At 41.2% G+C, this 26,854-nt stretch overlaps 1 protein-coding gene across 1 annotated transcript; it reads right to left on the reverse strand.

Annotated features, from left to right (window-relative positions):
* Positions 1-9,790: 9,790 nt before the first annotated feature.
* Positions 9,791-20,785, reverse strand: CD28 (CD28 molecule). Its single transcript, XM_054168385.1, has 4 exons — positions 20,722-20,785; positions 13,239-13,592; positions 12,852-12,970; positions 9,791-9,937 (listed from the first exon to the last, which is right to left on the reverse strand). Exons 1-4 carry the CDS (start codon positions 20,774-20,776, stop codon positions 9,797-9,799), a joined length of 669 nt encoding a protein of 222 aa, XP_054024360.1. The 5' UTR covers positions 20,777-20,785; the 3' UTR covers positions 9,791-9,796.
* Between the last annotated feature and the right edge of the window lie 6,069 nt (positions 20,786-26,854).

Below are 26,854 nucleotides of genomic sequence, written 5' to 3' on the forward strand. Positions count from 1 at the left end.
GAGATTAATCTGCTTTTGCTGACCTTGGCTGCATTATTTTGATTAAGACTAACCCCTACTTTCTCTCTGCTCCTTTCTCCCTTTTGGACGGGGTGGGGAGGGGGGGCAGAGGGACAGTTTCCCTGGTCTCTGACCAGGGGGATTTTTGTGTTGTTTGTTAATTGTAAATACTGTATATTTTGTACATATCCATTGCATTCCATTGTAGATTGTAGTTTTGCTTGTAAATACAGCTTCCATTTGCTTCCAGATGAGTTAGTCTGGCAAAGTTAATGGGGGGGGGGGGGGTGGAATTTCAACCCACCACAAGTTTGCCATATTTCTTACTATGGACTATAAAAGCAGTCATTATGCTCTGCAGCTTCTCTCTGGGAAGCCCCCCAACTGGAAGGTCTAAGCTGTGGCAGAAGGGTAGAAGTGAAACTGCAGTTGTGACCAGACAGGACTTTTCCAAGCTCAAACCCCTAGTTCCTCTTTTTCCTGTGGAGTAGAGGGTCCCTCACAAGATGCACTTACACCTGTGATGTGAGTCAGTGGATAGAATTTAGAAGCAATGTGAAGAATGGCCCAGTTGTGCTTTGAGCTCTCACTACTGCTGAGCTTCATATATATGCATCAGGCTTCTGTTTCCCCTTTTGTTTCTTACTTGCATTTTTAGTCTCCTCAAGCAGGGACCAGCACATCACTTCTTTGTATGTCACATGTCTCTGTATGTACCAACTGCAAATTCTAGCCCAGCACAGTGCCAGCCCAAGTGCTTCAGGTGATACCCTAGCAAAGATGGCATATGGAGAGGGCAGGCAAGCTGAGCCCACTGGCTCCATGTGGGGGAAGGAGGGACATTTGAGTGCAAGCCAGCATTCACAGTGATTATGAGTCACCCAGGTATGAACAGTAACTACAGTGATGGCCCTTCTGACACATGTAACATTGTTTGTGCTCTCTTGGTTTCCTGTTCCCACCACATAAACGGTTTGCTTTTAGCAAGTTAAACAACTTGCTTCCTTGCATTTCCCCCACTGGCTTCCTTGTATTTCCCCCACTGGCTTGGATCTTTAGAATTTTGCTGTGCATTTGCAGTCTATGTGTGTCTGAGATCCTAAACTTGGAGAAAATACATACCAACTCACTCCTAACTGATCTGAGAATGGTAGAGCTACAGCTACTAGTGCTCATGCCATTCAATAAGGGGCAGCACTGTTAATTGTCAGTGCCTCAAATTTCACAGGTCTTTTCTTCTGATATTTTTCTTATGCTGTTCTCTAGGCAAAAGTGATAAACGTCAGTTTGTTGACTAATTGTGACCCATCATTTGCACAAGGGAAGAAGACACTCCCACAATTTCATAGATGTGCAACTTCCTCATACAAATAACAATGCTAACATCAACTGGATTCTTTCCCTCAGTTTACAGGCTTGAGAACTTGTTATGCTCAACAAGAAATTAATCATTATTGACCAAGCATTCATTCTGGCAGCTTTCGGGACAAATGAGTTTAATTTTTGTAAAGAGGTCTGTTTAGTGGGGAAAGTGAATGTTATATTGGCACTTGGGTGAGAAGGGTTAGTCAGATCCTTGGTACTCTCAGGCCATAGCTGGGGCGCAGAAACTGCAACATGCACGCTTGCTTGGTGATTAGAACAGCTGTAGCAGAACCACAGGGAATCCACTGCAACCTGTGATCAAAGGGATGGTCTTCAGTGTTTTCATTTGGTTTAGTGATAAAAGGGAGAATCTTAATACATCTCAAATCCAAGGCCAGAGCAAATTAAAGCAAATTGGAAGCAGGAAGAAAGTCTTATTTTAAACCACAGGTACTCTGAATTTATATGTTTTCTTTTTTTCCTGATGCTTCTTACATCTTAGAAGATGGTGAACTGATCCAGGCAAGTCAGCACACAGCTAAGTCAAACATCATTAATCTAAATATATCTTAGACCAAGCAAGTGTGCTGTGCTTGATGTGCAATCCAAGACATATGTTCACTGGTGGTTTAATTTTATTTTTACAGATATGCATAATAAGAGGGAATAAACCCAGCAGTTTTTATCTGCACAGTTGTTTGCATGTCCATACATGAAGCATCCCTTGGTAGTTCCCAATGTAGAAGATGTCTTTGCTTTAAAACCTTTTTTAAATAGTGATACCTATGCAGTGTTGGCAGCAAGCAGTGTTTAGCTGTGTTCAGAGATTCACTCCATTACAGACCAACAGGCAAGCACAGAAGAATCACATCTTCTACACCTTCTACATCTTCTACACAAACACTAACACTGAAGTCATGGGTTGTGACCCAGGGCTTCTAGTTTTTGCTAGCATCCCTCCATAGCAGCCTGAACAACATGTTCTTCTCTGAAGGGATTGCACAGCAGATAGTTTTCCTTGTTGCAAGTCCCCAAAATTCAGCAGATGGGAGGAGAAGAAAGGAAAAATTAAACTCCATGCCCTGGGAGTCAGGCTGTCTTAGTGATTTACAAATGAGCCTGGTGATCTGCAATCATTCTGGGCCCTTGATGTTGCTCAATTCCCTCTGTCTCACTCTCCTTTACACTCTCATCATAACAAAGTTAAGGAAATCCAGGGGACTAAATTCAGTGCTGCAGATTAGTGTCAGGAAGGAAACTGGATATGCAGAAATTTGCCTTCTCTGATCTGCAGATATTTTTCTCTCAGAAATGCAACTACTTTTTTCACAGGTGACACCCACACTCCTTCACTTACTGGCGATGATACTAAAGGAGATAAACAACTGGAGCTCATGCAGTTAGACTTAATCTTTGTAAGCCATCGTCACCAAGCAAAGCCACAGCAGTAGGAAAACAGAGCTGTTTTCTGCTGCTCGTTTATAACTGACATTTCTTTACCAAGGTGCTCACATAACCTATGGACTCTTTGAACTTCATTTTGTGCTTGCTGCCTTTCACAGTGTGTGGGTACTGCCATACAGTGCTGAACTGCAGTACATAGATCCTCTGCCTATACCCCAGTTGTCATTTTGCCTTTCTGGCTCAGTGTTTTGAAAGCAGATTACAGAATCACCACAGAAACTCCTTTAAAAATCTAAACATTATTTTTAAAGATATAATAAAACCACCTTAACAAAGGAATACTCTGATTGTAGAGCCTTATACAGTGGGTTAAATGTAGGCTTTTTCAACAATCCTGTAGTTCATAAAGGAGAAAAGGCAGAAATAAGGATAATTTCAATTCATTTTTTTAAAGTGTATATGCATGGTTATTTTGACTTAAATCTCAGGAAATAACCACAAAAATTTCATCCTTCCAAGGGCTACTTTTATTGGAGGAAGCCACTGGAGCTGCAGTCCAAACTAATGCAGTTTGTTGTTAGGGTTTTTTTGTTTGGTTTGGTTTGGTTTGCTATGGTATAGTTTTGCTGCTGGAGACAAGCCCTGGAGTCTCTTAATTCCACTCTTCCTGCAGTCAGACATTCATCCATACCACCTTTCCATCCTTCCTTTCCAGCCATTGTGCTTTGAATATAATTTGCTGCCTCCATCTCAAGAGTTTTCTGGGACCCAATAGTACGCTCAAGTCCATGCACAGGACTTCACCTGGTTTCCACCAGCTAGTTTCTCACTGATGCATAGTAGTCTATGCAGTAAAATTTACTTCCTGAGATGAGAAGGATTAGAGGGATTTTAATACCATTTTTTGTAGTGTATGGCCAGGGACAGGCAGAAGTCTGCTTTGTGTAGTGCATCCTGCAGCTGGTTTGCTCATTTCCATTCCCTGGGGGTTTGGTCCACTGAAACGGTTTCAAGAGTGGTTTCTCCTTTAGTTCCTTTTGCTTATCCCATCCTTAGTGGTGGATTGCTCCATCACACGGCTGGGCTTGAAAGTAGTGTCAACTTTGTATCTGCAGCAGGAAGAAAGTATAATCTCTTGCTGTGCAATTGTGTATCTTCATAATCTTACACGGTTTTGTTGTTGTTAAGATAGAACACGGGCATCACTCCAGGGTTCTGCTAAAGAGAGAAAAGGCTGTATGGGATAATGCTCCCAAAGACAACGTTGAAGCCTGGACTTCAGCCTCTGTCCCTGTGCATCAGGAGCTGTTGAGCTATGCAAACAGAGAAACAGTTTTCGTTCTCCAGACAGTTTTAATTTGGCGGGGGAAGGATTAGGAGCCCAGGGGAAAAAATACATCATTCATTATTTTCATGAGGGAAAAACAAAACAAAACACAAAACCAACCAACCAAACAAAACCCGAACAAACAAACAAACAAAAACCCACACACCCTTAGCTCTAATCTTGACCTCTGATATCTGAAAATTAAAGTAGCCCAAGAGTTGTCACAGGCAGCAAGCACAGCAAGAAAATTGGTTCATCCAGACTCGCAACAGAGTGATCTAATTTAATGGGGCACTGGCAAAGCTGTCAAGCATTAACTTCTCTGTTATCTAAGTTAGTCTGATCGGTGGTTGTGTCTTGCTATAGCCCTCCATGTGAGGGGCTTGAGATGCCACTCGGATTCTGTACCCGCCATACTACCAGCTGAGCACCTCCTCTGACAATACCTGGAGCCTATTACTGCAGCCCTGGGCTTGCTGCAAGGAAGCAGACATCTATTAGCAGTGCATGCTCAGACTAAAAGGCCAAGTCCCTGTAGGCAGGGGAAAAAATGCAGTCGTAGCACAAGAGCTGCTCCGGTCACACAAGGGGGCAGAAGAGAGGCTGTGTAAGAAAGGTCCTTTCTGGCATTTCCTGCCTTTGGTTTCCTAATTTTGCAACCTGATCTCTTTTCTTTTAAGGTATATAATTTTTCAAGCTGCTTTATTTTAGAGAAAAATTATATTGTACAAAGGCCATTTGATCCTCCTACCAGTGTGAAACCACTGTGTTAATTCCCACAGAACTCTTCTGTTACACGTTGCTTGTTTGTGTCTTTGTTTCTACTACCTAGGGCGTAATCTTTCCAGACTGAAAAATTAGAGTTGTTCCAGCCCATGAGACCATTTCAGCCTGATCCAGAATAGTTAGTTTTCTTAAAGGAATAAGAAGCCAGTGAGGAAAAGGAATTATGTAGCCACATAGTGATATAATGGTTAGGAGAAGTGTGGCACTTGAAAATTCCTGATCATTTCAATGGTCAGATGAATGAGATGGAGCCAGCTCCTCAAAACTGAAGTGCTCCTAGCAAGTTTCCAGGTCCTGAAAATAAAATTACATTTTGTCTTTATTCACAAAACAAACAAGGGGTGGGGCAGGGGGAAAAAAAAAAAAAAAAAAGAACCAGTGCCTTGATCTTGTTTAAAATATAAACAACCAATGGCCTGAATTTAAGGCCATTCAGCTTTTTGCAAATGGATTTGTATGAAATTGGCAGCCTCTTAATGCTTTGTCAGCCAAATTGGCCACATCAGACTATGCCCTAGAGGCTGGAATAGTACCGGGCTGTAATGTGATGCTCTAACAAAAGCACCTAATTGTGAAGAACAATCCATTTGTATCAAGATAAACAACTAGAAACTGTTTCCCTCTCACAACCACTTTCAGACACTGATTTGGCTACAAATTACTGCTTAGTGCTGTTTTCAGCCTTTGCCAGTCTTCACTGGACCTTACCAAGGCTGATACTGTATTCATTACCCTAACCTGTTTTCTGGTTAGTGTGCATGACTAATAAAATTGTATCTTGGTCTGTGATTCATCTTGAACAAAGTTTTTTCCAGTCACACAGCAAAAGCCTTGCTGAAAGTGGAAAGATTTGTTCTTTAGTACTGAAAACTCTCTGTGTGCTCCTAAGCTTTTGTATTTATTAGTATCAAACATACCACCAATCACTGGACTGCTTCTGAAGGCATAATGAACTTGGCACTAGCCAGAGGCCTGCTATGCACAAGAAACAAAGCATACAGAAATTAAATGTACTGTGGGAAGCACATGATGTGTAGGATTCCTACCTGGTTGGTTGGGATGGCATAAGATCTGAATCTGATGGGGAAAATCAGAGGGATGCAAAACACCAAGTCCTTCAAATAGAAAACAAGCACCTATGCAATCACCACATGGCTCCAGTCTTCTATGGCAACTCTTTCCCCCAAACTGAAGAGGAATGTGGCATACAAGACAGTCTTTGTGAAACAACTGACTAGTCAGGGCTATACATAGAAGGCTGCACAATGATGTTAGAGATTTACAAACTGGGTGTGCTCCTGAACTGCTGAGTCTGGCACAGAAACAAAAGTAAAAGGGATGATACCCAAAGAGGAAAATGTGATACTGTGTGACAGACATGCAGAATTCATGTTTATAGCTTCAGAGGAAGAGGCATTTTGAAATAATCTGATACAGGAGGAGGATATTGGAATTTGAGGGATTCAAATTAGAAAGAACATCTGAAGCCTTGTGGCTTTACTAAACCTGAAAACCCCAATGGTGAAGGTATAAGATACTACAAAGATAACACAAGATACCTCCTCTAATCTCCTATGGGCTTGGTTCCTGGAAGTTTTGTGCTGTGCTGGCAGCATGCAGGGGACTGGAGCTGCACAACCCTTGTTTGACCCCTTGCAACATATGTTGATTGCCATTCAGATATGATGACTGCAGATTAGATGTTCATTTGACACTGGAATCCAAAAGTGGGGGAAAGGAGAATGAAAAATTAAGTCATTGTTCACCAGGATTATATTTGCATTTGAATTAAGTCCTGTGTACAAGAGAAAAAAAATCTTCCTTACTGATCTCTCACTGCTCTCCTTGAGGGCCAATTTCCAAGATCAGAGCAGCAACAGAGGGAGGTTTCTCTTTACATCATCCTGTAAACAGGATATAGACCCCAAAGGAAGGGCCAGGGAGGGTCAGGGCTGTCCTGGTATGTTATGTATTGCTTAAATACAGATGGAACAAATTAGGATTGCTTTGTTTGTTATATATGCTAATCCACATATGCAGAGTCAGACTCCAGGCTCAACTAGCTTGCTCCTCTGCAAACATTTCTTTTAGTCACTTGCAGTGGTGGGTAAAAGGTATTTCCTGGTATCTCATCTCCAGCAGTCTGTAATTCCTGTCCCTACAGTGCTTTAACATAATGACAGAGTCAATTTTAAGACATTGCTCAGTATTCTCCTTTCCTTGTTCTCCTCATTCTTTTTTTATGTTCAGGATGTTTCCCTGCATCTCCCTTTCTTTTCTGATCAAATGAATTCATAATTCCTCCAGGTACTCCAGGACTTACTTACTAGTGTTATGTCCTGGGAGTTATCAGTATTGGGGGAAGGAAATCAAATTATACCAACATTTGCTTTAGAAAGTAGTACTTTCCTCTGACTAGCCTCAGGCTCCATGCATTTCTTCAGGATTTAATTTACTGTATCCATTTAATGATTTTTAAGGTGATTGCACAAATATAAAACTCTAAGGAATAGAAATAAAATTAAACAGATATATCAATATCTATTTTTATATATATATATATGTACAAGCATATGCAGTTTAAACAAAGAATGTTTACTGTGTTTTCCACTTCTGATGCACATTTGCTATCTCATCTTACATTTGCACTAGAAGATGTGATTTTTCACAGTGCATTGTAATGAGAGCACTTGTTAAGGTTGTGTTATACAATGACAAGTCTGGTAGATCGCATGGAGCATGGCAAGACAGTGCCATACACTGGTGGAGGACTGTGTCTAGCCTGCTGTTCTGTACCAGGAGTGGCTGGATGTCCTTTCTCCCCTCTATGTCAAGAGGGAGACAGCAAGGCATTAGCATCCCCCACAGTCAATACCAACAAGGAGGACCAAACTAGGACCATATAGAAACTGCCATGGGTGCTGACTGGCTCCTTTCCCTCCACTCCTTGCATGTGCCCCTTGCTGCAGTACAAAGTTGTGGTAAGGGGTTTTTCAGGAAGAGTGAAAAATTACATGAAAAAATGTCAGCCTTGGGGGATTTATGCATGTGGTGAGAGGAAAGGGGAAGAAATAAGTAAAAAGATTTTATGTTCTTCAACCCAATAATAAGCTTTTGGATTTGCTGAACTGAGTCAGAGCAAAGCTTTCAGGACATGTTGGGTCCACGACTGTGGCACTGTGCTAACTGCACAGCTCTGCCACATGGCATCAGGGGTTCAGGCCTTGCTTACCATTGCCATTGTGGGCTTTGTGCCCTGCCGTGGCAAGGGGGCACAGAACACTTCAGGAACATGCTTTGTGTCAGCATGACTCAGAATGAATGGTTTGGGGCCCAGTCAGCAAACTCAAATAAAACTCCCAATTTGGAAGTGCCAAAGTTATTCCTTGGGCTGAGGTGTCAAAGCAGATTGGTGTGACCCTTCCACACTTCTACTTTTGTCATGTTCCTCTCAAAGAGAGAAAGAATTTTTTTAACTTGGAAGAAAGTCAATGTTCTACAATCCAAATTTTATTTCAAGGTGGGAATATGGATTTATTTTTCATTTAATTGTTTATTCAGTAGTTCCTATAAAATAAATCTCAAACCTCATCTCCTCAGTATGAAAATGAATTTTAGTCCAAGACAGCCCCCATTACCCTGTAGGATGTCCTGTTAATGTAAACATGCTTAACTGAAAAACAGGAAACAGGTTTTGCTGAAGACATTGTCTTATTCCAGCACACAGCATTTCTGAAGAACATCTTCAGATGGGAAGGTAACCTCCAGACAATGCAAAACTTGTTGAAGTACTCAGAGCAGTCCCTGCAGGTGGGTGAGCAGTTGCAGGTCCAAATCATAATTGTGGAAATGAAGAACACTCTAACACCCTAAATATTTGGTGCTTACAGGAAAAAAAACAATCACATGATCTTTAGTTGCTTATAACTGGACTTTGATTTTCAGAAGTGTTCTGGTACAGCCTAGAAGGCAGAAGATGTACACAAATATCTGAGGAGGACTCAGCAAAATGCCTTGTGGATAGGAACAAAAATTAAAAAATGAAAGTAAAGGTCTTCTCAAAATCTGATCTCTCTGTCTTCTAATGCTTCCCATATAAATTCATATTCCCTCATACTAGGAGGCAAACAAAATTGAAGTGGTGTTCTTCATGATGACAACGCATCTCTCTTCCTCTCTTGCTTGTCTTCATTTTGTCTTCAGATTGATTACTTTTTCACTCTGTGGAGTAGCTTGTTCATAACTTCAGATGGCCTTATGAACATTTAGAAATTGTCCAACCTAAGGGCTCACATGTACATCGTTTAGTAGTTTTCTATCAGCCTGATTTGCCCTGGCAGCCCATTTACCAGGATGCCTTGTGGCTGAATTTTCCCCTCTTTCTTTCAAGCATGTGTTTTGAATTGCAAACTGTGCACTGGTCTTGTAGGGGGAAAAAAATAATTAAAATTCATATTGCCATGTTTAACAGCAAAAAAAGGTTTCTGAGGATTGGACATACAGGAAAGTAAGTTAATAGTTAAATCTAAGGCATCAGTTATTGGGAAAGGTCAGGTTCTCCCAATAGCTGAGCAAAACCACAAGAGTTAGAAGACCAAATCTAAGGTCTAATGCCATCTTTCTGTCTTACCCACCTACGATTCTCAACACAAGTTCTATCTTATTTTCAGCTATCATGGAGCACAATTTTTTTGTCCTGCTCACCCATCCCCCCATGCTTCACCCTTCTCCCTCATGCTTGTTTAATTTTCTTTTAGTACATTGTATTAAAGCTTAGCCAATACTTGCTGTGGTGTGGGTATCCATAATCAGTAACAACAAACATTATGAGAAATGAGAGGCTGTCCTTCCATGTCCGAGAGCAAGTGACTGCCTAGAAACACATGAGGCTACTGGCTTGCCAGCTGATTAGTATCATGGTTGCCAGGACCGATATGCAGTGTAGTCTCGTGTTGGAGCGTAGGATGGGTAACCTTTCTTCTTCTGGTATTGTGGATGCCGGGGAGTCATGTTCATGTAGTCATTCTGATGGTACAAATTCTTCTTGGATTTTTGCTGTGGGAGAAGGGTGAAGTATGACAACATTTTTGCAATTAATTAGTTTGTTCCACCTGGGCTGAATATTCAAAACAGGAGAAGAACAGGGGTCCTTTGAACAGAGGGGGTTTGACTGAGAAAACTTAATAATGAATTTGATTAATTTTTCCTTCTTTGAATTAACAAATTGTCTTACCCAGCTGTCTTACTGACTGCTGAGATTTCTGGCCCTAGGTCCTGGTTCATGGAAACAAACAGGTTTCAATACATATACAGAAGAATTAGGACACAATCTCATAGAATAATCTATGGAATTTGCCCAGCCTTCATACAAGACTCCAGCTTATCTGCTGAGATATTTACAGTGGTAGTTCTCCAGGTAAAGGAGTGCTGCAAACCAAGGATACAAACAGATGCCTCTCAGCATGAATTCTCAGCTGTTGAATGACTCAGCAGAAGCAATACAGTTTTAGCATTGAAGGTTGTCCTCATTTTTTAGGAGGAAGAAAAAAAGGAATTAGCTTAACTCAAACTGAATAAGAACAGGAAAAAATCATCCCAAGCTATGTGTATCATGGTTTTTGTACCATTTACAGCAGCAACACATGATGTGTATGCTCTTCCGAGCCTTCCTTCATGGGGTAAAATAATCAGAGCTGATATTAGTCTTTTATCTGTCTCACCATCTGGGCCCCCAAAATCTCATTTCCACTGTTGAATTACTGCCTTATAATGACCCTGAGAGACAAAGGAGGCATTGTCTCTTTCAGAAATAAGAGCAGCAGAAGACAAGTGAAATAATTTGCTTAGAGAGGAAGTTTGTGGCTACAGCAGCATTTAAACCACTTAGTGCTGCAGGCTGTGCACAAGGTTGATGTTTTTGCATAGCTTAAGGCTTTATTGATCAGGGCCCAGGTAAAGTGCTTCCATGTTTTTTCCTTAATACTGCTCATATCTTCTTTTGTAATTTCCTTTTTACTGAAATTTTCTCCCTGTATACATAAATATTTGCAGATGCTGCAGTACACCTGTGATGTGAAACTTGAGGATGCTTGCTTTAGAAAGTCTGATGGCTGAATTAAGCTGCACGTGTAGAGCAGGGCTCTTTACTTTGAAGCAATTTAAGCTATTTTTATATCAGTGTCATATATATATGCAAGGTGTCAAATGTCAGTTATGTACTGCTTAAGCCATGCAATGCAGTCAACGTAGGGAAATCATTAGATGCAAAATCTTTACCTCTATATGTTCATCTCTGTTATACAGGATGTTTGTAATTCACCTGAGAGGTAATTTTGCGTGCAAGAAAGATGCTAGCATGAGTGAATGTTGGACTGTTAGAGGATCAAAGACTGGTAATTTTAGACAGAAAAGCAGTTTTCCTCCAGGAAAGGCAGAAATGTATGAAAATAGACAAATCTTTAGCTGCTTTCAGGAACTCAAGTGAAACAGACTTGCCATGGCTGACAAGTATTATATTTTAGGACCTTTTAAATTTTTTTTTACAATTCACTGTATCTTCTAGGTAGCTGTATTTATATACAGCAACACTATAAATAATTCACAGTCAGAGTACCAGTACAGTATCAGGAGAATACCAACAGCAGGAGTAGCAGCAGGTAAAAACCGATGCAGCAAACGGCACACATTGCATTGCGGCCTTGTCACTCTTGCTGGGGGCAGGTATGTTAGTAGCACAATGTGTAGACAGTAGTACCAAACCAGTAGAGCAGACAGAAAGTCTTTCAGATTGAAAGGATGATTTTGAAGCTACAGTGTCTCATCAGACCACAGCAGCTCTGATTTAACACCAGCAGCTGTTTGCTGTAATTCTCTCAGCTTTCTTAGGAGTCAGCCTCTACAATAAAGCACACTGAAGGACCACCTAACCATGGAACCTGCCTTTGTGTTTCCTTATGGCAATGCCCCATTGATTATTTTCCATTAGAAATAGCCATGTATTGAGCAAGTATATTTTTGTTAAATTAGATATTTCAAGCTTTAGATAGCACTGAGAGAAGTTTTCTGTATATATGCAATATTAAACAGTCAGGGATTCTGGGTCCTTTATACAAGCAACCCTGTAGTGTGCTAAAAATCACTATCTAAGGACATGATAGAGGGGAAAGGCAAAGTGCAAGGAACAGAACTCCTGACAGTCATTGTTTAAAGCTTTCCCACATGGAGTATTTTGTGTAAATCAGCTCTGGGACATCAAAATCCTAATACTTGTCCAGAAAGATGTCCTTCTGCTGCCACTGCATCAGGCCTCACTCTCTCTTTACTCCAGCAGGCAGAGCTGGGTGTGACTTGGGTCAGACAACCCTGCAGAATGATTGGAAAGCAAAAGTAATGAGCTATAAGACTGTCTCAGCTTTCATAGGGTTAATGTACACAGGCAGACAGGGTCTACTGAAGTCCCCATGCTCGTATTCGCTTGTAGTCAAGCTGACACAAATAGTGGATACTCGAGGGAACTACTGGGTAGACACACAACATCAGTGTCGATGGCCTTGGCAACCCTGAGAGTTCCTTACAGATTGTTTTACTGTAGGAGGGCTCCTTCTACCAGCATAGTCTCAAATGGTTTTGCCAGGAATGCTTATAGTGTTAGATTTCCCTATCAGGGACAATTGGCAGAGCTAGAGTATGTGTCCCAGTATTGCTGGTGTGCAGGGCACTGCCACTGCTATAGCATTACTATTTCCTTTATAACTCTACTGCAGAGACCTGACTTCTTTACCTAGAGAGTGTCTGGTGTTTGGCTCTTCTGGGGCAATGCATGGGTGTGTGTTTAGATCTGAAGTGAAGAAGCACTGTAACCCTGAAGTGAGAGGTATCAGTGTGTTCATGGTAAACATGGCAAGTATAGCCTGAGAAATTAACCAGGGACAAAGAACATATGGAGCAAAGGAAAACAAGAGTTTCTTACCCAGTAGTTAATAAAAACTGCCGTTATTAGCATACTGTACAAAGCAAGGATTCCAGTCATTGCCACAATAATCCACAAAGAAACTGCAGACTGGGGCTCTTGTATTTCGACGTGTGTCTCTTCTTTAGGGAAAAGAACAAAGAAAACTTTAAATTCATGAACGCAAACCCATCAATCTTTGCTTATTTTCTCATTGTTCCAACCTGACATATAGATTAAGCACCATTTTAAAGTGTTGTTTTCAGGATTTCAGGAATAGAATGTAGTTTTACCAGACAACCCAACTGGTTTTTTGGTGTTTCTGTTGGTTTGGTTTTCTTTTTCCAAGGAAACTGCTTCAAGCAGTGTGTAGGGAGAGGATACTGGCCAAGAGTGTTCCCAGCTTACCTTTCACATGAATGACAGTCCCGTTGCTCTTCTCATTGCAGACATATGGAGGTGGATACATGGCCTCAATTTTGCAGAAGTAGATGTCAGTTTGGCTGGCACTCATATTCCAAAGATTGAAGATGACTTTTCCTTTATCATGAGTCACCTGGCAGTTGGATTTTTTATTTAAATTGCTGACAATTTTGGATGTGTTCCATGAAATAAAGCAAACTTCCACTGCACTGTTTGCCCCTTTGTGCAGTGAAGCTCGAAATTCCTCCCCTGTTCCATTGTATGAGTAGTTGCAGATCAGAGTTGCAGTTTTGTTATCTACGGTGAGGAGAGGACGCTGAGCCACTAAAATCTTGTTTTCTGTAAGGGAGGGGAGAAAGTGAGAAAAACACTTTTTTCACAAAATACAATGTGCAACTTCAGAACTGCACATCCTCCCGTGCAGCTCTTCTCCGTCTCTCCTCTCCCCTGCTGGACACTCCCTACTAGGAAGTGTGTAACCACCAAGCTGCAGAAAGTTTCTCACTGGAGCTCTTGTTGCAATCTCCCTCTATGTAAATAATTACATAGTCACTAGGGGAGACTGTGAGGTTGAGTGTTTTTCTTCAGAGGCAGAACCCTAGAGCAAAAAGTGTCCCATGTGATTAAGATTTAACATCAGGGCTCAGAAGGCTACTCTGCCTGTGTGTCCATGTGCATATATATAAGGCCACCTTAGGCTATCCCTTCCTTAGCAAGCAGTTTCCCAGTGGACATTTATGCAATGAAAATACTGTGAATTAAATGCTTAGTTTAACAGTTGGATAAGAGAATATTGTTTACACATTTGCTTTTAAAGCCAAGGACAGAGTTGAAGATTTTGCAGGTGGAATTTGCTGAACCATTTCAGGGGTTTGAACTTTGATAATGAGCACTAAAAGCATGGACTGTGATAATTTTAAGTTAAAATAAGTTATTTCTCTAGCTAGCAGCTGCAGTAGATTGTTAATCTCTCAAAGGAGTCAGAAGCTGACTAATTTGACACTGCAATGGTACTTAGCACTGGAATGGTCTGCAGAAAAAGATGTAACATGGAGGTATAATTCAATTTGAATTGACCATACTGATACATAAACAGGAAGCATTTTCTGCCATGTTGACCTCTGTGCTACCATCTGCCAAACAATGAAACACTACAAGGACTATGCAGAAAGACAACTTCCAAGAAAACACATCCTATACAAATGAGGCCCTACTTTTCAAATGATGACCATTAAGTAAAAAGAAGGGGGATGGAGGTTGCCAGAACTAAGGACAGCCCTTTTCTGTGTGTATGTGACTGCAGAAGTCTTCATGCAAGCTCAACTCATATGATGCCACAGTAGCCTTTTATAGATCCCTGAGAAATGCTGAGGTTTGGGGATGGAAATCATACCTCATGTCTTCAAAATCTGTTGCAAAATCTATATCTTTTCTGCTTGCTCCATGCGATAAGACTCAAAAAGTCTAGTAAGCAAGGTGTGGTTGGAAAGAATGCAAGATCCAGAACTCCCCCAAAACAAGTATTTCACAGTGTTTAACAATATTTAGGACCAAATGAATACATTTTGTGTGTTCACATCTCCACAGGAAGATGGAATACCCCAACTCCTCTTGATTAGGACACTCCTTTGGGACGAAGGTGATCCAGGGAGTAAAGTGAACACAAGGAGATGTATGAGGTGGCCAGAACTAGTGTAGGATGTGGGCAGTAAAAGCAGCTCCTGGCTAGCAGGTTCTCAATTTACCAGCCCAACCCATGAAACTGCTGAAGTTGTTCATTTTCTCACTGAAAGTCTTACCAGCCTTTTCTTCTCATGAGAGAAGGAAGGCATGAGACAGTTAATGCCCTGTGGTCTTGTCTTTATTAAAAAAAAGTCTTGCATCTCTTTGTTCAATATAGCATCCCTTTGTAAATATAGCATAAAGGGTAGAGCTCACAACTCTGAAATCCCTTGTTTGCATGGAACCCAAACACTGTGAAACTTTTTGTTTTGATGAAAGATTAGCATGTCCAGCCTTTCCAGCAGACAGAGACAAAGATGTCCCCCAGGGATCAGTGCTGGGCCCCATCCTCTTTAATATCAGTATCAGTATCACTAAGGTTGGAAGAGACCTCAAAGATCATCGAGTCCAACCTGTCACCACAGACCTCATGACTAGAGTAGGGAGGACACTAGTGCCCACTGCAGGCTTGAACTCACGACCTTCCCCATTAAAGGTCTTATGTGCTACCAACTGAGCCACACCACTCCCCAGTATCTTCATTGATGATCTGGATGAGGGGATTGAATCAGTCATCAGCAAATTTGCAGATGACACCAAGTTGGGAGCAGATGTTGATCTGTTAGAGGGCAGAAGGGCTCTGCAGAGGGACCTTGACCGACTGTACAGATGGGCAGAGTCCAACAGGATGGCATTCAACAAATCCAAGTGCCAGGTGCTGCACTTTGGCCATGGCAACCCCATGCAGAGCTACAGGCTGGGGTCGCAGTGGCTGGAGAGCTGCCAAACAGAGAGGGACCTGGGGGTGCTGATTGACAGCCACCTAAATATGAGCCAGCAGTGTGCCCAGGTGGCCAAGAGGGCCAATGGCATCCTGGCCTGCATCAAGAATAGTGTGGCCAGCAGGAGCAAGGAAGTCATTGTGCCCCTGTACTCTGAACTGGTTAGGCCACATCTTGAGTCCTGTGTCCAGTTCTGGGCCCCTCAGTTTAAGAAGGACGTTGAGACACTTGAATGTGTCCAGAGAAGGACAACAAGGCTGGTGAGAGGCCTTGAGCACACGCCCTGTGAGGAGAGGCTGAGGGAGCTGGGATTGTTTAGCCTGGAGAAGAGGAGGCTCAGGGGTAACCTTATTGCTGTCTACAACCACCTGAAGGGAGGTGGGTTGGTCTCTTCTCTCAAGCAACCAGCACCAGAACAAGAGGACACAGTCTCAAGCTGCACCAGGGGAAGTTTAGGCTTGAGGTGAGGAAAAGTTCTTCACTGAGAGAGTCATTCTCCATTGGAATGGGCTGCCCAGGGAGGTGGTGGAGTCACCATCCCTGGAGGTGTTCAAGGGGTCTGGACATGGCACTTGGTGCCATGGTTTAGTCATGGGGTCTGTGGTGACAGGTTGGACTTGATGATCTTTGAGGTCTCTTCCAACCTTGGTGATTCTGTGATTCTGTGATTAATAGCAGACAAGGCAGATTTCTAGCTGAGGTGCTGCACATGGTGAATTAGCTCTGAAATGAAGACATTTCAGCAAAACATTTCAGTTTCATTAAGTCAGCATTTTCCAACAAAAGCTCTCTCATAAGCTTATAAGGCATTCTAGTAAGGGCCGAGGTTTGGATTCCACCCCTTTAGACAAGGTATTTGATCATATTTTGCCTAAGTGGCAATGTGCCAGTCTGTGGTAGACTTGTTCTACCTTTAGCACAGCAGAATTCCACACATCTCACAGAGTGCCCACCATGACAACCTTGATTGTCACAGGGACTGAATACACTAGAAAAGATCTCTTCTGTCTTAGAGTTTGCAGCCAAAACAGGCATACTTGAACAGACATTTGCAGAAGCATTACACTTCAGAAAAATATTTGCCTGTTTTCACTGCAAGTACTCACAGAAAATTATTGGATGTTTATTGCTCAGCCTGATCAGTTTTTTTTGCTATGGAGAGAGGAAAAATAAAGAAAACTGAAAATCTCATCACTGAGGGACCATCTTCAAATTGTTAGTTAGACTCATCTGCAGACTCCAGTGACTTATCCCCACCCTTTGCTATATTAAGCTAATGTCATCCAGATTCCTGATGTTTAGTACATAGCTTCATGCCTTGAGCTCCACCATTTAACTACAGACTTGGACGATCTATGTCCCTGCCATGCTATTTTGCAAACTGGTAACCAGTCTCTTCTGATGCAACCACTTCAAAAAAATAAAATTAAGTTCCTTCAACTTATTTCCACCTCCTGGATTCATTGTCTGATCTGTTTGCCATGACATGAAGGCTGGATGTTGATAACTCAGCTCCCTGCTGCTGATGTTGGAATACAGGGTAGCTGAGCAGTGGGAAGGTTATTTGTGGATTATTAAACGAAGACTACTCCTGTGTCATATAAACTAAGCACCTAAATCTGTTTTCACCAAGTGGCTCTACTAGTTTAAATCTAAAGTGATTGAGGGAGATCTTTTGGTTTTCATTTATAGGAACTAATCTGCACTATGTGAATTGATTGGGCTGTAATTCCAGCAGGGGCAAGGCAGGCTTACCCTGAGTTGTGTTAGAGAGGTGTGCTGTCATCCTTCTCCGCTGGACTTGGAATGTTTTTTTTTAATTGAAGAAAGTCAATCATCAAAAGTGTGTATTTGTTTCATGGGGAAAACATAGTAAGGCCAGACATCCTTTACTTCACTTGTATTCTGAATAGGATTAGATTATATTCTCAGTAGCATTTGGATCATCATGAGCAAATATGTGCTGAGTCTGCTTTTGGCTTCACAGAGGCAGTTATTCTCGTAAGATCTCTTTGAGTTTGTTAAAATGGCAAAACTCTGAAACATTTAATATGTGTTTCCATTAGTGTATGCTTTCCCTTAAACAGGGTTATCATTGCCATTTCCAGAACTGTGTCATTGTGCATAGCCAAGAAAATGGCAGTTACGAAATTGTGTGTACAGATTCAAAAAGCAATGAATTCTAAAAATGTGAAATCATTTAAATCAGCATGCACAGGATATAACCTTTCTCCCCTAAATGTTTGTTAAGCTTTTTTACATCTTATTTCTCATTCTAGACATTTGTTGTAATCATACCTGATGTTTTCTGCATCATTGAAAAAACACCCATCCATATATAATACCCATGGAATACTGATTCTGTAATCATGGACCTCTGATGCAAGCAAAACTTCATTGAAGGCGTTTTTCTTACTTATTTGCCAAGAAAGTGAAGTAGGGATGACAAAGTACGGAAAATAACTATTTTGAGGGTTTTTTTTCCAGAACTTTCCATGAATCATCATCAGCTATTGGAAAAAAAATATTCTGCTAAAAATATTTTGTACTCTCTTTCTTTCCTATGCCAGTTGACTTGAAGAAGCTGTTTACCAGATCAAGGAATCTGGGATAAGTTGAAATATCTATAAGCACAGTAATGAAACAGGCCTCTTAAAACCCTGAGGGGAGAGGGGAAAACGTGAAAGGAATTTATTTAATCCCCAAACGGAAAGACGTACATTTATGTTATAAACAATTCCCTTTTTGCTGCTGCTGGTCTGTTGCACCTTTACTCTTTTTTCCCAAGTACAAAAATCTTTGTCTTTTACTTTGGTTTTAGGCCACCCAGCTGTGCATATAATGTGCAGCTGGAGGGATCTGCCCCTTCAAGCCGTTACAGACTTGTTTTGTACTAATGTTTTCCACTTTGGTGTGAGTACTGCAGGAGGCATTGTACTGCATAAAGCTCAGGTGACACTCTTGCTTTAATGAAACCCAGCATGAACACAGGGGTTTCTTCTTGTCAGTTTGTGACTTTATTTATTTATTGTGTTAAAAGGATTTGTTGATGTTGTTATCTCAGCTAACTTTGCTTCATACATCTTTGCATTCTGGTAACCTTAACAGGCTAAAAGTTGTTTTTAACACCCAGAGACTGTAAGCCAGAAGGCTATGCATGTAGTAAAAAGATTAGGTCATTTTCGGTATGCTGCAGTGGGAACCCACTTATATTGTATATTTCACAAAATACACAGGACAGGCAACTTAATCTACCTGCCTCTCTGACAGACCAAAGCTAAGTAATTATTTAGCTGGCAAAAAGATGTGGAGGACAAACTTTGTAAATGTTAATGTTTCTGCGAAAGGGAAAATGAATAAAGTGACCTTTTGAGTCCCTTTCCATGTTTCAGATTCGACTTACAGCACTCACTGGTGCAGTGTAGTAACAGCAAAACAGAACAGATTCTGTTGTCTTCCCCAAAATGAAATACCTGACTGAGGCCTATAACTTTGTGGCTTGAGGAAGTCCATCACAGTTTTGACCTGCCTTAATGTTTTCCATGTACTAAGGATCAATAATCTCAACCGAGATGAATGAAAGGTGCAAAAAAAGATATATAGAAAAAAAAAATGGAAAAAAAAAGAAGGAAAAAAAAGAGAGGAGAACCCTGAGAAGCAAGTGACCTCATGCTTTTCTTTAAGTAGTTGAACAGTCTTAGTTAAGCTGTTTGAGAGACTCGAGTTTTTCATGCAAAGCAAGTGTAAAAATGTCTATGGCATCAGGGAACGACCCCCATAAACTTTATTTTCTTTTGTTGCCATTGAAAAGGGTTGCTTAAAAGCTGCTCACATCTCATGAAAATGTTTTTAAAACTGCTAACCCACTGCTGATACTTATCCCCTCTTCAATCAGTGTCTTCTCTGACAACCCAGGGACCCACTGTGGAAATTATTGTGATATTGCAAACACAGAATTAAAAACATAGGAAAACAACAAGGAAGGAAAAAACCTATGATCTCTTAAAAAAACAGAGATCATGGTGTCATGCAAATTACAATGCCTTCACTAAGAAAAATAATTATGGAAAAATAAGGTAAAAATAAATTCAATTTTATCTCTTCTAATGGAAAAAAGGCAGTTCTTTAAAGATGTTCTGTACGTGAAACGTTTTACATTGGAAAACGTCTGCAACTTGCCTGTAAAACACAAAACACTGATGCTTGGAGAAGACCCAATAACAACAGTTCACAGGCCAGTGGGTTGAAAAATTATCTGTCTCAAAATCCTAGCAAAAGCTATCATCCCTTGCCTTGGTTTGCATTTTGATGTACCTCTTGGAAAGTCACATTAACTCTGAACACAGGAGCACTGCATCAACAGGACAATCAACAATACTCTCAACCACAACTGGAAATTCAGAAATATTCACCAAGACTCAGGTTTATAATATTGCAAATAGACTTTTTTTTTTTAAAGTTGAAGATATTTTCAGAAAGAAGTTAGGTATCTAGTAAGTATCAATAAAGTATTAATGCAAAAAAATAATAATCAGAAACTCAACAATTCACACCTTCCTATCTTTGAGCTCATAAGACAGGCATTTGCATCAGGTCTGTTCAGCTCCTGTTCTCCTCACTCCTCTGCTTTGCACTTGTGAGTGACATTTGTAAAGCGAGAGGGGCAGGTGTAATAACCTCCCTCTATCTATGCATTCAGTTACCAAATGCATCTAAAGAGAAGTCAAATTCAAAAAAAGCTCTTGAGTCTCATCTTGGAGGGATACTTGTGGCAGGGAAAAAATCAGCCTCTTATGTAAAGTCGATCTATGCACAGAAGCATTTCTTCTCTCTCTCCTTTCATCAAAATGTAGGATAATTTGTGCAAAATTAATTCAGTGCTATGGTAGACCTTCTTCCTTCTGATGATCAAAGTGAGGAAAAACAATGGAAAATATTGAAAAGGGGAAGGGGGTAGTTGTTACCTGTTACATCAGCAATGGGGATGAAGCAGAGCACCACGAGGATCCCCAGGAGCATGGTGGTAATGGTGGGCCCAATACCTTGTCCCCACCCCCTCCAGGCACTGTCACGTCTTCCAGGTGCCCGTGCCACCAGCCTTCCTCCCTTCCCTATCAGGCTAGGCTGCACTTTCAGTTGCTCTCACAACTTCTCTCCTCCCTCCACAGCACATGATACACAGCCAACTGAAACCACTCTAATGGCAATGCTTGAAGAGGAAGTCAAATTGTGATGACTTTAGCCTTAGGAAGTTGCCTCTGCAAAGTTCAGCAGCACCTAAAATGTAGTGGAAGCCCAGCTGTCAAAACAGGGACTCTTGTGCCTGTATTGTGAGATGCACACTTGTGTTTGGGAACCTTCAGTGTTGCTCCTATTAGGGAGCAAAGAACTTTCCTGGAGGTGGAGTGCTATTTCTTTACCAAGTGTACATACAGACATATGCTGTTACCATCATCATGGCAGAAGAAAACAGCAGTTTTCAGGTTCCTGGTGGCCAAACTTGGCTCCTCAGGAGGTTACATGCTCAGAACGTTCCATCTCTCCTCACTCCCAGGAGCAGAAACCTTGATTTCTTAGCCTGCTGGCTTTCCTCTTGCCTGCTCTCTCAGCTCCTGAGCACACTGACATTTTTGGGCAGCAAAGGATCTAGGCTTGTTCTTTTCATTTTTCTGCAGAAGTTTGCCCCTTAAATGCAGAACAAACAGTGCAAGAAATAGTGATCTGGTTATTAACTAATTACTTCTGTCTGCCAAATCAGAAATATTTAAATGTATCAATGCCTGTCATTATCTGTGATTTACCTGAGAGAAAAGAAGAGGTGTTTAGCAGGAAGGCTTTGAAGAAAATTGGTTCATTGTAGAAGGGGATGAAAAGCCATGACCTGTTCTTTTTTGCTTAGTATTTGAGATCTTTAGGTCATGTATTGTACTGTGTATGCAATTTGAGAACAACTTTAGCTGGTATATTCCATTTGAAATTTATACATTTTAACAATATTATTTGTATTGTAATTGTATTATAATTGGTGTAAATTTCCAGCAATATGGAAAGTTCTGGAACTTCTTTATACTTACAAAGAAAAGAAACAAGACTTTCCTAGTCCATTTTGTGGCTTCTAGAGAAATATATGGAAATATTTTTTTGAGTCATATGAGTCTACAAGCAGCTATCAATTAAACAGTCTCAGTTTAACTTGAAGTAATAATTTCAAATAGAGTTATAAAATTCAGTAACTTTTTGCTGAACAACCTCATCCTGGAGATGAAAACTACTATTGCCACATCTTCTGCCTCCAGGAACTGGACCCACACAACATTTATAAAGCCTGCTGCACAATTCTGCATCATGGCTGTTAGATTCTTTTTGTATCCGAGATATGGACTGGAAATGGACAGAGAGTATATTCTCCCCTCATCACAGGATTAGCAGAATATATTCCATTAATTTCACTGGCATATGTTAGCAAAAGGGCACCATTCAAATGGAAAACTGGTTGTGGAAACAGTTGTATAGGAAAAGACTCTGTCTAGGAATACTACCAACTGAAACCAAGAGGGAACAGTGTGCACTATCTTTCCTGTGGCCATGGACCCATTTATTCCCTTCCATCCTTTGTTGCTCCTCTTTTGTCCCTCCCATGGTGAAGACAGACCAAGGCACTGGCTGCAGACAGTGACAGGACTGATGATAGAATAGAAGAGGGACAGAAGAGGGGCCACTGAGAAATTACCCACTGTGCCCTAGAGACCAAGCTGTGGTGTATCATTTCTCTTTGCGCCAATGAACAGCAGTACCAGGTTTCCCAGAGCCTCTGGTCATGACTTCAGTTTTGCCTAATGGTTTCTTGTTTGAACGCTGGCATAAGGAAAGGCTTTTGCACTACCACCACCCCCCCACCCCCCACCCCCCATAAAAAGGCTCTTGGCTCATCTGCACTTCTTTGTTTTCTAGAAATTTTAAAGGGCACAAATAATTGTTGTGTTCCCTAGCGTATGGCTCTTCTACTTCTCTAAATTGCATCTCTTCCTCTTATTTAAACAGTTCATTTCTGAGCACTTAGATACTTGTCTTTGTCACTTCACCTATCTGCTCTTTTTCTGTTGTCAAAGTTATCATGAGGGTTGGGGAAGAAGGTAGAGCTTTCAGCAAGCTATCCTGCATCTTCGGACAAACCATGTAAAAGAAGGGCAACAAGGCTGGTGAGAGGCCTTGAGCACACGACCTGTGAGGAGAGGCTGAGGGAACTGGGATTGTTTAGCCTGGAGAAGAGAAGGCTCAGGGGTGACCTCATTGCCCTCTACAGCTACCTGAAAGGTGGCTGTGGCCGGGAAGGGGTTGGTCTCTTCTACCAGGCGACCAGCACCAGAACAAGGGGACACAGTCTCAAGCTGTACCAGGGGAGGTTTAGACTCGAAGTGAGGAGAAAGTTCTTCACTGAGCGAGTCGTTTGTCATTGGAATGGGCTGCCCAGGGAGGTGGTGGAGTCACCGTCCCTGGAGGTGTTCAAGAGGAGATTGGATGTGGCACTTGATGCCATGGTCTACTCATTATTAGGTCTGTGGAGACAGGTTGGACTCGATGATCCTTGGGGTCTCTTTCAACCTTAGTTATACTGTGATACTGTGAAAGCTTATCTAGGGGGGAAAAAAAGAAAATGTGCCCTAATGTGCCCGTATTCTTGATTTTTCATCTCTGTCCTTCCTTCTATATTCTGAGCATTACCCAACAGTGTTCTGCAGTGTCATTAATTCAGTCACCATTCACTCCTATTCTTACCCTATTTTCCATTCAGATTTCTGTCTGTTGAGTCTGTCTGTATGCTAGCCGGCAGGCTCCGCTTGCTGTCACAGTGATAGAAATCCACACTAACGTCATATCAGTGGAGCTAGAGCTGTGAGAACACTCAAAGAGCTAAAAATGCAATTTGGATGTGTTTGGGGGGGAAAAAAAAAATAGAATGTTTCCATCCCATCATAAAATGACTGAAATTTCAGGAGAAGTACATGGGTTTTCAGAGTATACAATAACATATAGTATAGGCTTGAGCTTTTTTTTTGCGTCACAACATATAAATAAAATGACAGTCCAGGTATTTGATCATGGCTTTTCATGCCTACTATTAGAAAATCAAGCACTGACAGGGGCTATGACCTGAGTTTTAGGGAAATGCAACGTGATCTAGTATGGTTTCTCAGAGGATTATCTGGATATCTTTTAAAAAGTCCTAAGATGTCCGAAGCAGGCTATCACTTTGCCTTTGTGTTAAAAGTTGAGGAAGTAATGACCCACATATCCTGAGCCAAATATTCAGCTGTTAAGAAAGACATTCCAAATTTGGTATGACTGAACAAGTGGATAGTTTAGAAGATACTTTTAAAATAAATTAAGTCTCCTTTCAATCACTGGAAGTTGTATAGTGCCATAATTGATCACATCACTTATTCCTGTTTTCAGGCAAATAAAAATGTACATGCACACTAGAAGAACAATTGCAACAATATACTATCATGCACTTATTCCTGAGGACTCCAGTCTAGTAGGTGCATATTAGGTCACTAATATTCCCATTTAACCAATATAGAAAATTGATTTTTAAGTCCCTGGACTATCCCACAATTCCATTCAAAGATTAAATTTTACAGTTGTCTGCGGGAATATTCCTCTTTCTTCCCTTCCGTGAGGAATCATAACACAGACCACGAGTGAGTAGCCTGGATGGGCTTTATTCTACTTGTATTGTATGCTTGTACATTGTCCCTTGCTAGAGTAAATGCTTGCTGGGAAATAAATCCTTAGATTTTCTCAGTCTCTGTTTTAGAGCTGCTGCCAGGCAGTTGAAGGGAGCTGGGCTAGCTCTTCCATTTCTCCAGTGAAGGACAAGCTAATGATCTTCTGTCCTCCCTAAGGAGAGGGGTATGGGAAAAGTTGGAAAATGGCCATTAAAGACATGAAGACATGACAATAAAGCAGCATTGCCTACATATGAGGTAGTTCAGAATTCTTTAAGAATGAATTTCTTTCCCCCTCTTTTAACCTGCTGAAAACAAAAGATTTGAATGAGCTCTGCAGGAATATTACAAGCTATTTTAAGTAAGAAGAAGCATCTTCCAAAGAACTTAGGGCCTAGAAATCCTGAGCAGACAAATTCAGAATTCAGCTTTGTGCAAAAAGACAGCTTCCAGCCATCCACAGCTTGTCCAAAGAAGTTGCATAGATTCCTAAACATCACTTACAAGATTTCTGTCTGCTAGGGCTATGCTTTCTTAGCCAAGGGGAAGGTGGAGTATCACAGGTCCTGCAAGGTGTGAGAGTCTGTTAGAGGGCTGCTGAGAGAGGAAAGCTGAATGACAGTCACACAGAGCAGGATTCCAAGCATGGAAGATACATATCCAGTGTGATCTGCCTGGAGCTGGTTGGTCTGTCAACGGTGCCAGCATTTCCTTTTGGAGAGAAATAATTGACCAAAATTATTGCTGCCAAAGTCATGATGTGAACAGTATGGATAATCAGGAAACCAGAGCCCTGGGGTGAAATACATACGAAATCAAACTGGTGGTGTAGACACTTAAGTCTCTTGGCAAATGTTACCTGTAGTAAGGGGATGCTGTAGGTGAGGTCTCTAGGAAATCATCTACCTTGCCCTTAGATGTAGAGAACAGTCTGCATAGCCTGTATTTATGGGTAGACCATTAGCTAGAGAAAGCACTAGCACCTCCACTGGGTTCAGCAGGTTGTCATGATCAGGCCCATTTTTGTACAGTAAACCACCATCCATTTACAGTTCTTCCCATTTACACAAACTGGGAAGGAAGCATTACTCATGTTTATGAACAATTGAAACTAGAAGAGAGTGTTCCATACAATGAGAGCCCTTTTGAGGAAGTGTCAAAGGGGCTGCCCAGCAGCCTCACTTGTACAACGGAATATATTCTTTGAGATTACTTAATTCTGAGTAGCCCTCACAGGAAATAATTATTTTGGTAGACACTAATGCACTCTAGCTTGTAGAATAAGCATTTCAAATGACTCCTTTCCCTGTAGACAGTGGCTTATTTACGCCCAAGCAAATCTAGCTTATGTCTAAATTCAACAACCTTCTGCCTAAGAAGTGGCCTATTCTTAGACTGTGGTGTTGCCAGCACCAGCCCACAGTGTTGTTTTCTGCCAAAATGCCATGGAAAACAGGCTTTTCATTGTATTTCTGCCACTTCAAAAAAAGTACTGAGTCATAGCACACTGGAAATGTTTGTGCTGGACAACATAGGAAAACATCATAAATATATTAGAGGGAGTTTCAAATATTCCACAAAGGAACTAGGGGCAAAATTCCTGACTCTTAGCTGCAAAAAGTGCCCAAAGCAGGAGGAAGCATTTATCAAATCACCCATCTCCTTGTGCATTTGGATATGCATATGAATTGTGATGATCCATTTTATAATGGATTTTTCCTTAGAAAAGAAATCCTGCTTTTATTCCACATGTCAGCATTCCTTTAAATGGGAAATGTAAAATAACCATTTTGCTGTTTACAAAGACCTTAGTAGGTTCAGGGCATAGGAATCCTTGCTATTTTAAAGAAAGATAGAAGATTATATGATGGTGTATTAGAAGACACATCCACAAAAGAAGCAGAAAAAAATTCCATGTTTTATTTCAGAGGTGTCCCCTCTGTCTAATGGTGCAAGCCACAAAGTCCATTAGGAAGCTGCCTAGGTACTGAATGTTTAGATGTCTCCTCTAATGTATCTTAGGACACAGACAGCAAGTATGTCTGGTTCCCCAGACACACCAATGGCATGTAATGACACAGACTTATTTCTGCCCACATGAACCAACAGGCATGTGCACACTGTTAATGTGAACAGGCGTTTTGCTGTCCTTTGGCAGACATATTGCATGGCTGACCTGCATGACCACCACTAAAGGGCTCATGGGAGAGAGCAGACTGTAGATTGGGTGTATTGTTTTACAGACTAAACTTGGCATTTAAACCAGAGATTATCCCCAAACAGAGTGCTAACCAAATACCATGTGCCAGAACTACCTAGAAAACTTGTATGTAAGCCAGCAGGCAACTATTAAGATTAGAAATCTAGG

Source organism: Dryobates pubescens, chromosome 2 (assembly GCF_014839835.1).
Source record: "Dryobates pubescens isolate bDryPub1 chromosome 2, bDryPub1.pri, whole genome shotgun sequence".
NCBI classification, from domain to species: domain Eukaryota; kingdom Metazoa; phylum Chordata; class Aves; order Piciformes; family Picidae; genus Dryobates; species Dryobates pubescens.